This window comes from Myxocyprinus asiaticus, chromosome 20 (assembly GCF_019703515.2).
Source record: "Myxocyprinus asiaticus isolate MX2 ecotype Aquarium Trade chromosome 20, UBuf_Myxa_2, whole genome shotgun sequence".
Classification (NCBI taxonomy): domain Eukaryota; kingdom Metazoa; phylum Chordata; class Actinopteri; order Cypriniformes; family Catostomidae; genus Myxocyprinus; species Myxocyprinus asiaticus.
This window is the reverse complement of record NC_059363.1, coordinates 18,148,566-18,161,016: the sequence shown is the minus strand read 5'-3', so window position 1 is coordinate 18,161,016 and position 12,451 is coordinate 18,148,566. Positions and strand designations below refer to the sequence as shown.

Here is a 12,451-nt window from a genome sequence, read left to right as displayed (position 1 = left end):
TCCTTTTTCCTAGCCAATCATGATTTCAAGCTCAATTACACTTCATAGTGCTTCATGCATGCCAGAATGCTAGATGGTGCCAGAAGGTGTAATCAAACTTGAAATCTTGGAGAACTGAGCTTGAAATCTAGGGCTAGGAGACTGCTTATGTCAAGATTTATAGTGAAAAAGGAGTTAAATTTTTTTTGTCAGTTCTAATCAAAAAGCTATTAGAAAGTCTTACGCGTAACCTTTTTGCTGCCTTTATGCCTTGCATTGTATGGAGATAAACAGATCATATCTCTAAAATACTTTATTTATGCTCCATGGAAGAAAGTAAGTCGTACAAGTTTGAGACCTTAAGGGTGAGTAAATTACGAGAAATTTATAATTCTTGGGTGAACTATTCCTTTAAAACCAACAACTTTATGCTGTCAGAGCCTTTTTATATAAAAATGTCATGTATCTCTGTAAGATATATCATTCTCTTCTAAATCATTTTTAGGAGCTAAGGAAGCCACCCACTGGAGTTGAGACTGAATCGGGGGAATCCACTGCAGGAACATGGAAGTAGTACAACCTCATGGATAAGGCAATAGATGGGAGGCCATCCATCCAGCCTCCCATCCTAATTGCCTCATCAGAGGAAAATTCCATTGTTGCTGCAGTGAGTTCCCCTGATTCAGTACAAGAGGAGCCAGAGCAGGAGGACATGAGAGGGAGTGGAGATGCAGGGCTAGCAAAGAGACAGAGAAGGGACTCAGTGCTGAATTTTTTAGAGAGAGGATTTTTTCTGAGGGGGCAGAGAGAATGAGAAGAGAAGAGATGAGGGAGAGACTTCTCTCAATTCTTGAAAATATTGTGGGGAAAAAGGTAAAGTTTGTATTTAGAATAAAAAGTTTGATTTGAGTCATGTTTGCTCTTATTGTACTTGCCAGCCAAAATATAAAGACCAGAATTTCGAGATCTTGACCCCATCCGTGGTCATGATCCTTACGGAGGGTGGTAATGAGGCAGGTCAGGGTTTGTCTGGTAAGCCTAAAGTCTGGCCTCAGTTCACTTGTCCCATCCAGGTACAACCTGAGCAAAGGCACTTGTGGTTTCAGCCGACAATAAGGAGTTGGGGTCCCAAAACCATTATCATTTAACAGGGGTCATTTAACCACCTGTTAAAACATAACTTAACTGTGGTTTATCACACCTGAGTTCAATTTCTCTAGCCACACCCAGGCCTGATTACTACCACACCTGTTCTCAATCAAGAAATCATTTAAATAGGACCTGCCTGACAGTTTATGCACATTTTTTCTTGTCTAATAAAAAATAAAAAATAAAATAAAAAGTGAGCGTATACCGGACTAATTTTTTACTGAATGTTTTTTATGCTAACAGATCCTGTCAAAAATCAAATATGGTGCTGTTGTGAATAAGGTCTATAGCGCCCCTTGTGGCAACTTTGAGAATGCAACATGTACTTTCTTTGACTTTTCTATGACTTGTGGTCTGACACATCCGGGAAGGCAACTACACATGAAATTCAGCTTGAATAGCTAAAAGTATCTGGGTTCATGTACTTGCATACAGTATGTTTCAGCCTTTCCTCTAAAAAAGCCTTTGACTTAACTTTATTCAATCATTGAATATTTTCTAAATATAATTGAAATGGGTTTTCTTAATTTAAATTACTATATAAACTGAACTCATATACTTTGTGAAGGAGGAACCTTACTGAATTAAGAAAACCCAATAACACTGGATGTGCTACAGTAACTTAAATCTCTTTTGGGTAGCTACTAGCCAGCAACGGCACACATTTGCATCCTAAAGGTATGTTTAAACACAGAACCTTGTTGTCAACTGACAGAATCAACACAACAGTAGCAGATTCACTTCAGGATAATCCCATGCACATAATCTTCTGTCATTGCCATTGATGACACAAAAGAATCAAGGAAAGGATCCTCAGGACTCCAAAATGTAAATCTTTTCATATTGGTTTTGGGGTCTCTTTCTCTCTGAATTCCTTCCCTGAAAGTCCCATAAGTCTATCAGGAATTTTTATGATAGGACACCATTATTTAGTTAAATAATAATAATAATAATAATAATAATAATAATGTTAAATTTATATAGCGCCTTTCCAAAGTTCAAGAGTAAGTTTCAGTCTTCATTTTACATCAGGAGGAATATTCCTAATAGATGAATAGACTACTGTATTGAGCAGTTAAGACTTTATTTTCAGAATAAAGTCTTAACCAAATATAATAATACACATCACCTTAATTGCTGATGTGGACATAAATGTGGTCAACTTTAAAAGACAGATAGACGAGCTCGGACGTAAAATCACTTCAGGTCAATAATTTAACATCGCACTCAGGTTTAGGCTATAAATAAATACATGGCAATCAAGTGTGAATCGTGTGATACATTAACAGACATTTCAAGAAGTGGAAAGTGTACGTTATGTCGTATCTTAGTTAATGTTACACTTGACAAGCTCCAGACGTGCACAATTTACAGAGACCGCAAACGGAGTTAAGACCGCGCCAAAATCCCACCGTGCGCATTTTCATTCGTAAGGTTTACACTTTAGAAAAATTGGATGCACAGATTCATAAATTTGTTGCAATTTAGGATATGTTAATGTCACTTTATCCTTGTGCTTCTTGAATAATCAGTCATACAAATATTTTTTATATTATTCGGATGAATCTGTTAATCATTTTGAAGACATTATTCGTGCCTTTCCAAATAAGGTATTTGGCTTTGGGTACATCCCTAATAAATATCCCATCAGGACAAGGCAAGCAATTTCCAAAAGTATTTAAACAGTAGCTGTACCCTTTGTGATGGACATGTGATTCATTGCAGTAATTTTGAGAACCAATTTCCTTTTGCTACTACTCTAACCATTGACATTCTAGTGTCCCTGTAAAGGATAAACAGCCCTAATGCAATTTAAAAATAAAATGAACAAGACTTTTACTGCAAGAAGGTATTTCTGTTGGCTTGATGGTAACCTGAAAATGTGATACATTTGGTAAATCACACATTACCACCCAAAGATCAATGCTAATCAATATGACTCATTGTTTGCAATAGTTTTGCACATAAGCAACGGAAACAAACTCATCTAGTCTGAGTGACAGGGCCAATAAATATGCTTCTCAATTTAGCACATTAGCACCTCACAACAACAATACACACATACCAGCCTATATTTTCTCCATCAGCGAAAACACAAACACATTCCAGCCTGTGAAACAACATCTTAAGTGGACTATTACTTTTTACTCTGCTGGAAACCTTTTAAATTATAAAACAACAATCTGCAGGAATCAGATCACAAAATTGGCAACACAGTAGCTTATTTTCAAATGCATAGTATGAATATTTCACTTAATATTTACAGAGATGGTAATCCTCAGAACCTCACAGATCCACAAACATCACAGAATATCCTTTTAACAGCACAATACTAGCATCAGCAGTCACATATTTATTTCATTTTTACACCTTTTTTTTTTTTTTTTAAACACAATATCCTTTAAATTTACCGGTAGTCAATATCTGATTATGTCATATTCATCAATTTTACTCTTACAAAAATGGCATAATTTTAGATGACAAAAATAACAATTTAGGTGACCAAAATGTGCAAAATGATGAAAACATGTCAAACCAAATTTTAACAAACATTTTGAACTTTGTTCACATTCTAACAAAATGTATCTAAATTTTCAAAAATTTGAAAAATGTATTAACATTTATTAATTTAAACATTCATAAAACATGACTGTGGCTCCTTTTTTGTTCCTTTTTATTTTTTCTTCCACGGAAGAAAGAAAATCATACCGTTTTGGAACAACATGAGAGTAAGTAAATTATGCCATAATTTTAGTTTTTGGATGAACAATCCCATAAATATTTTGTAGTGTTATTTTTCATCATATTTTCTTCATTAATGTTTCAAGTACAATTATTTAATTATCAACAAACATTTAGTCTGTGATTTCTTTTTGTAGGATAAACACTGTTCATGAATGGTGAACTGGTATGAGCAGGACTCACCTGTAAATAATGACAAGGCCTCATGGAGGACTTCAGGTCTTGAGGCATGGCCGGTTTCTCCAGATTGAGGGAAGATTTCCTGTAGGCTTCTTTCGCCTGGCTGACAGTCAGCGTCGACCAGGAGCTGCGTTTCATAAATTTGCCCTCGGGGGCCATAGCAATGCTCTCACAAGCTGAGCATTTCACATCATTGTTGCTCTTGGAGGTCTTGAGAGAAAGATCGGCAAAGTGACTGTGGCTCATGTCCGGGTAACAGTGAGTGATATGATCTCCATGGTGACGGCTCATGATGCTGGGAGTCCGGTAGGTGCTGTCACTGTCCAGGTTGTCATCAGAACTCCACCAGCCTGCTATCCCTGAGCGTTGCTTGGAGTCGGACTTGCGTTCCTTACTCTTACTCCTTTTGCTGTGTTTGTGGTTGCCATGGTGATGTCCATGATGGTGGTGGTGGCCACTGTCCGAACGAGAGTCTCCCTTGGTGCCATTCATCTTGAACGACCCCTCCAGCGAGTGGGATTTGGTGAAGAGCTTCTGGACGGAGTGCACAAGGTGGCGGATGCGTCCGGGACTCTCGTTGCGTTGCTCACTGCTCGTGGTTGTGGCAGATGTGCGCTGGTACTGCAGCGTGTGGAAACCATCTCTGTGAATCGGCAGCTGCTTCTCAAACTGATCCAGCAAGTTTGCAGGTATACGGTTCATTTTGCTAGAACCACCACCTCCGCCCCCTCCTCCACCACCGTGAGATGTGGAGCCGTCGTCCCGCGAGCCGTCATGGTGTGTACTGTAGTGCATTCTAGGAAAGGTGCTGCTGGAAACGTGGTCAGAGGCCATGGAAATGGGTATCACCATGCACTCCGAGTGGATGGAGTTGCGAGGTGAGCAGCGGTGCGGATCCAGATGGCAGCTCTCTGTCGGACTGAGCAGGTAGGGCGAGCGAGTGTCGGAGCCAACATGCTGCAAGGGGTCGAGGGACTGATCGCAGTCTGGCAGCCCATAGGTATGTCCTGATTTGAATGTGAGCTGAGGACGACCGCTTGATAAACCTTTCATATTCCTGGGAGGGGAGGGGAAGCTGTAGCTGTCTTCATCGAAGTACGGTGGTGGAGACCATGAATCTGGCTGATCTATGAAAGACAGAAAAAGAGAACAAAAAAAAAGGAGAGAGAAAGACAGAAAGTGTGTTTAAATAATTTTACAATGGCATTTGGCCAGTTTACCCCACTAAAAAGACAAGCTTTGTCCAGCATGAATTTCCACACTGATCCAGACTGGTTTTTGCTGGTTTGGAGCTGGTCTAAATGGTGGATCAAGATAACTATTCTGTTCACAGGACAAATGTAGCTATACTGCCAAAATTATAATTTACTTATTCAATAATTTTGTCTGGTTCTCCAGTTAAAATATCTAAACATCCTTAAAACAAGATACATTTACCTGAGAAGCAAAATGACAATATAAAATTTTGTTTACAGAGAAATCGAACAACATTTGGTAAGGTTTTTGCCTATCAGAAAAAAATGCCAGTGGGGTAAAAAAATAAATAAATTTGCTTTTACTTTCAAGTTTCTTTTTCTAACCCCATTGGCATTTTTTTTCTGATAGACAAAAACCTTACCAAATGTTGTTCGATTTGATCAATTGTTTTTTTTTTCTAGCTTTAAGCATGAACCTCAATAAATTTTGACAGATTTCTCTAAAAACAAGACTTAATATCCTGTCATTTTGCTTCTCAAGTAAATTAATATTGTTTTAGCCATGTTTATATATTTTTCCTATAAAACAGGAATAAATACTGATTAAGATTTTTCTTTTTTTTCTTTCTTTCTTTCTTTCTTTATTTTGCTGCAGTGCGGCAAATCCTTTTGACTAGCATGATATTTCTGGTGAAGCTGCTTACAAAGGTAATCAGGCTGGTTAAGCCAGTTAAGAAGCCTGATGGGAAAACAAGCATCCCATGCTGGGAAAAAGCATCCAAAACACAACAAATGCTGGTTAGCAGCTATGCTGTTTTATGTTTTTGTTTTTTCAGGGGAAAAAACATTATTTCAGGACATTTTTGACATGGGGGAGTAGGAAGCACTAATATGGATGTTTGCAAAAAAGTGTGGAATGATGAAAATGAGCTGATTACAAAATCACTGCCGCAACAAACTGTTTTCATGAATTCAAGCGACCCCCAGCTGCCTCTCAACAGCACAGTCATGGAAAACACAACACTTCAATTCATGAATGAAATGACGGAAAAACAGCACATCCAACAGCCCTGCTGATCGTCCCCGTCTGGTCCTACCAGGCTTTACGAGGACAGAGAGTTGCAATCTTGACATTTATCCAATGCAAAGTAAAATAATAGCCTATCATTTTGGAAGCGCCGTGCCATCCGTCAAAGCCAGCTCATGAGAGAGATAGAGAGCACTTCGAGGTGCTTCAGCAGTTGTCCTTGAGAGACATTGCTCAAAGATTAAAACCACGTTCACTGTAATCTTTCATCAAAGCCACATATGGCCAGCCTGCCACTAACTTCATCAGAGGTGAGGCTTCAAGATGCTGTTTTTCCCATACAGCCGTTTGCCCTTTCTGATATAACTGTTTAATGTTGGCAGATCACATTTCATTCCACTTCACACAGTTGATTAAAGTAACTTTGCATGTGGTGAAAGTACAGGGCAATACATATTAAAACTAAGGTCATTTTCCTGTTGCTCTTCAAGCAAAAAAATATTTTCACTGAGTACAGCAGATTTAATCATGGGCTTGTTAAATTTGCTGTTTAATCTCAATTGAGGTGCTATTAACTATTTTAAAGATTTCTGTTTTATATCAGAGTGAAAGCACAGAATTAGCTGCTCTCTCTGTGAATATTCTCATTCTGAACACTCTACAAGTAAGCTATACAATCCATGAAAACTTATTCACAAAGTTGACATATTATGGGTGAAAAGATCATTTGTACATTTTTAAACAGTGTATTTAATCTTCCATTTGATCTCTTCTGGGAATAAATAATACAAAAACCAAGACTAATTGCCCTGGCAATTTGTTGTCATTTCCTTCATGAGTGTTACATGCTTGCATATGCCTATGAGGACTGGAATTGACCACCCTGAGTGAGGGAAGAGATATACCAGAAAGGTAAAAGTAGGACAGGAGAAGAGGAAATATAACCATTCTGCCATCTGTCTTATTCACTCATCCAGGGTGACATGAGGGACCATAAAGAAAAGATATACCTTTTTAATCTTGGCAGATCCTGTCACTCTACAGGGATTTTACAATCTAAGTGCAAATTTTGTGTGCATGACAATTGTCTCAGCTACAGTAGGAGCTGAGGGTGCATCCCAGTAATAGCTAAACCTCAAGTTCCAATAAGAACACTGATACAAAGGCAAATGTGGTTCCAGAACACTTGCAGTGCTGGATAAATGTATAACAATTATAAATATTTATAATTATTTACTGCCATTCTCACTACATTTGACATTTGCACTTTATCATAATTTATTTACTGTATATGCTTTTGCTATATGCACTTCTGGTTAGATGCTAACTGTATTTAATTGGTTCTGGACTTGTACTCTGCACAGTGACAATAAAGTTGAATCTAATCTAATTTGAAGTAATGGAATAAGGGGGTTTGTACTTCAGGACTGAGGAATACTTTTTCTCTTTTCTATTTTTAGAGTTTCAGGTGAATGTAAATCTACATTAGAAACAGATTCATTTGAAAAACATGCCTTAAGTGTCTTTCCAAGCATCAATGACAAGTCAAGAATATTTCTGAAAACCATATTACACACATAGAGCTCAGCAAAAGAACTTGGATATCAGATATCATACATATCTGTCTCAGACTGGCAGCAAATGCACACATTCACATTTTTGTAAAAAAGGGATCTCAGTTAGATTTTGGAACATGACTCTGCCATCAATTCAACACCCTCCCTTCTGTTTAATTAGAGCACAAACGGACTATTGACCCATAAGATGATCTTTAGTGCCGGTCAGTAAATATCATAATGATGCTAAAGTCTCGATTGAAGAGGACCTGAAGGAGAATGTCAAGTTTGTTTATTCTGTGTGTGTGAAAGCATATTCTTGAGTGATAGTGAATCACAAAGAGGCACTTCATTAAAATTAAACTTTGTGAGAGGCTGAACAACACAGACACAATCAGATTAAAGGAAAACCAGAACAAATGGTCCTGCTTAGTCTAAAACTCCTGTTTCAAAGAATCGTTGTCTTGTAAACACTGGCCAATATGGCTCCTTGATTATGCACTTCCAGTGGCTAAAAGCAGTCTTCCAGGAATCCAGCTTGTTCATCAGAAAATCAAAGAGACCCAATTGTGTCCTTAAGCCTCAGAAGGCTTAGCCAAAGTGACAGTGTTACATTTCTGAGTCTGAGTGGGCAGATAAAACTGACAGTGGACAGGACTGTGCATTGAAACAGAAAACAAAGTCTTGTGGCAGCATGATTTGGCTAGGGCTCCCTTAGCCAAATCCTTCAATCAAATCCACCATAACTGCAGCATAATGTCTGGAGACAGCACCGAAGAGAAGCACAGATTGCAGACTGAAATTAAAAGCTTTATTTCAAACACATTGCTTTAAAAAGAGACTGAGCATCAGAGCTTTTCTAAACCCACTAGACTGGGTCAGCAAGAAGAATATCACCTCAGGAGAGGAAACTCTGTATTAATTCACTGTGTCTTATATCATTCCAACTGCTGAAGGCATTTGCCTTGTATTTGCTGCTATTTCATCTTGCCTGAATTTCATACATTACAAGCAAAAAGACAAGGACACTAAGGAATGTTTATTAGTAAAACAAAGAAAACATAATATTAGCCTTGTTTTAAACCTAGTGAACTGCCTTGTTGCCTTCTAAGGGGCTGTTCAGACTAAACATGTCATTGCGCTAAAGAAGCTAGATGCAGCGCAATGAATAGAACAATGCAGGTGTCTCGATAATCATTTGTTGAAGTTATTTTTGTGACATGGCATCTAAAAGGCGCGGCGCTCCTATGTGAGATGCCGTACAAAGGTTCACACATTCAGTGTGAACAGGCCCTAACGTTGCATTCTAAACTAAATAAAATCTCAAATAAACCAACATTGAACGCTTTACATAAGCAGCGACTCGCAATTAATTTCAATGGAGTTTGATTTTAGCATGTTGCTAAGCTAATTACACAAAACTCTAATAAGCCTAAAAATGCATAGATATACACAAATATTATGAAAATCTATTTTTTATTAAACTGAACAATTTGATGGGGCCTGGGTAGCTCAGTGGTAAAAGACGCTGGCTACCACCCCTGGAGTTTGCTAGCTGGCTAGTTCGAATCCCAGGGCCTGCTGAATGACACCAGCCAGGTCTCCTAAGCAACCAAACTGGCCCGGTTGCTAGGGAGGGTAGAGTCACATGGGGTAACCTCCTCGTGGTCGCTATAATGTGATTAGTTCTCGGTAGGGCACGTGGTGAGTTGAGCATGGATGCCACGGTGGATGGCATGAAGCCTCCACACGTGCTATGTCTCTGTAGCAACGCGCTCTACAAGCCACGTGATAAGAAGCGCGGGTTGGCGGTCTCAGACGCGGAGGCAGCTGGGATTCATCCTCCGCCACCTGGACTGAGGCAAATCACTACACGACCATGAGGGCTTAAAAGCGCATTGGGAACTGGGCATTCCAAATTGGGTGAAAAAAAAAAAAAAATGAACAATTTGTATTGATACTTCTCAGTGTTAAATGAAACATGTACAGTCAACAATTCTCTTGGCTTGTCCACCATCAGTGGAGTTGAGCTTGACGCAATGCATTTTGGTATTGCTTTTACCATAAAAGATACATGCGATGCTGCCTTGGAACTTGGCCAAAATGAGGTATCTTAAGACTAATTTACACTTACTGTGTGAAAAGGCTTCTTTTATTTCGCCTAAATATATGACCAAATGCACTGACTTTTTTTTCACAAATGTGTTTGTTTGTTGATATGCCTGCCTCCTGTTCATACACAAACTTGAATTTGTAGACCTACGGGAACTCAACCAGTCGAGGAGTTTTTATGATTGGTTAAAACTAATAATGGGTGTGATCTGGAAGCCACATTCTTTATAAATTTATATTCCTTAAAGAAATCATTTTAAAATGACACTGCACATGGTATAATCACAGGCTTTGTTCGTCTAGGATACTTTAGTTTGTTCTATAGAAAAAAGTTTGTCTTTTTCCATAAGCCAAACTTAACATAATTAACATAATAAATTAATGTTGTACAATGCTGCCTCAGTAGACAGCCCAGTAGGTTTTGCAAGACAGCAACTGTATATATATTATGTTCATATGTTCATAACAGTTGATGGCATATTGTATTTTGTTTTAAATTTAAATGAGCTGAACAAATCATCAACTTGCCTTTATGAGTAACTGATGGCCTATGGGATGCTTTTACTAGGAGCATCTTACTAGAATTGTGAAGATGCATTTGTCTTATAAATGAGAGACAAGGTTCATTTTTCAACTGAGAGCATGAATTTCTGTGGCAGTCTCTGCTGTATAATTAGAACCAAAATGTATTGCTAAATGTTTGGTGCTTTGAAAATATGTTTTTGTACTTGTATTCTAAATAGTATTCTGCTACATGTGGTTCATAAAAAAACCCTTGGTCCAATGAGTTCAGATGAGGTCATCAGGGGCTCTGGAGATTTGTGAGAGTGTTATGGCACTGCTCACAACCTGAAGCATTTCCTGTCGCCTCATCTAATGATTTCAGTATTCATACCCTGGATTGTCCCTGCTGAATGAATATGGCTCACTGCAACATTCTGCATACTAACAGCGTGAGTGCATTCAGCTACAGGCACCTCAACAGTCTCCCCCTTTTTGCTTGTCTCTCTGCAGGGGGCAGCAGATTAAAGCTTTATTTTGCTGACTGTGTAGCAACAGCAGCTCTAGTGAAGACAAATGATCTATCCACCACATTAAAGGGAAAGTTCACCTGAAAATGACACTTTTGTTATCTTTTACTCACCCCCATGTTGTTCCAAAACAGTTTAACTTTCTTTTTTCGGAAATACAATGAGATGCTAGGTCAGTCACCATTCACGTTCACTGAATAGAAAAAAGATGCCATGAAAGTGAGTGGTGACTAAGGCTGTCATTCGGCCTACAGGGTGGATAAATGATGATCTATCTCTTTACAACATAGATAGACGTCGATGAGACCTGATGGAACTGCTAAACTGCACAGCAATGACAATGAGCACGTGTGTGCATATGTGTGTAAAAAAGCCTTATGAAAGCAGAATATATCTCTCCTTTGTCACTCCAACATGCTTCATTAGGCAACATTTTCCCACAATGTTCTACTTTGTTCCATCTTGACAATTAATCCTCCAATTAATCACCCCCCTTTAAAATGATTGCCACAGCAGTTCTATTCTTTCCTCTAAAACAATCTCTTTTCGTTTTATGGACTCACTTTTACATAGCAAGGACACCGTATTCTGCTGTCCATGAGAGAGAGATTCCTGGAACCTGATAAGCACAGCGAGTTTCTGTTAAATGCTTATCGTAAAGGAGTGAATCAGCACTGAGGTGATGAGGGCTGTTATCTTTGCCTGGTTCTGCTCAACGTGGTAAAATACGCCTATCCTTGCATACTGAAAACATGTATTTGACATATTAACGGGGTTTATGGACATGAAAGATGATAGGAAAGTTTCAATAAAAACACCATTTGTAATTTACAATAAATCAATGATTTTCTTACTAGTGTTCACCCTAATGACGAAAGTTCAGCCATGAAACTCTGTGTGGTGCAAGCTGATAGGTTCTTTGAGCTTGTTATCTGTTAACCAATCAGCTTGCATGGTGTAAGATGATTGGTCCTTTGACATGTAATCAGGTAGCCAATCTACTTGCATCTCTCTCTCTTTGTGTAACATTTCAATTGCTCAGTTTTGCAGACAAGCCGTTTTCATTGCAGCGCACTGTGAGAGTTACTTAACTGAAAATGCTATTTGCTCTGGTGGTTTGCTGGGGCTTTTCTTATATGAGCTTGCACGCTAGGGTCTGCTTTTGGCCATGACACAAAGAAGCACGTCTTTAACAAGGTAATCCTTAGCCATATCTGGCTGGCTGGCAGGCATACATAGATATTTAGTTTAGCATTTGGGCTGTGGCCATAGGTACACCTAGCTAGCATACATTCAGTGCACATGGCTCTTTGGAGCAGCAATAGTACACGAGTCCTGGCTATAGATAAGCTTGGTTGTGGGGTTGCGTTTTGTGTGTGTGTTGTGAGTTTGTGCAGATTTTTTTGTGATGTCAATTTGTGCAGCAGCATGTCCATACATGCTCGATGCAGCATGTCTTGGGGTTTATCTAATTGTGCA

The 12,451-nt window shown here is 38.7% G+C and overlaps 1 protein-coding gene across 1 annotated transcript in view; it reads right to left on the bottom strand.

Moving 5' to 3' along the window:
- Positions 1 to 12,451, bottom strand: part of dlgap2a (discs, large (Drosophila) homolog-associated protein 2a) — a 142,095-nt gene that overhangs the window by 91,081 nt on the left and 38,563 nt on the right. Inside the window, exon 2 of the mRNA XM_051646068.1 lies at positions 4,054 to 5,177. Within this exon, the coding sequence (XP_051502028.1) occupies positions 4,054 to 5,103 (1,050 nt within the window). The 5' untranslated portion in view covers positions 5,104 to 5,177. The remainder of the gene's footprint in view (positions 1 to 4,053; positions 5,178 to 12,451) is intronic.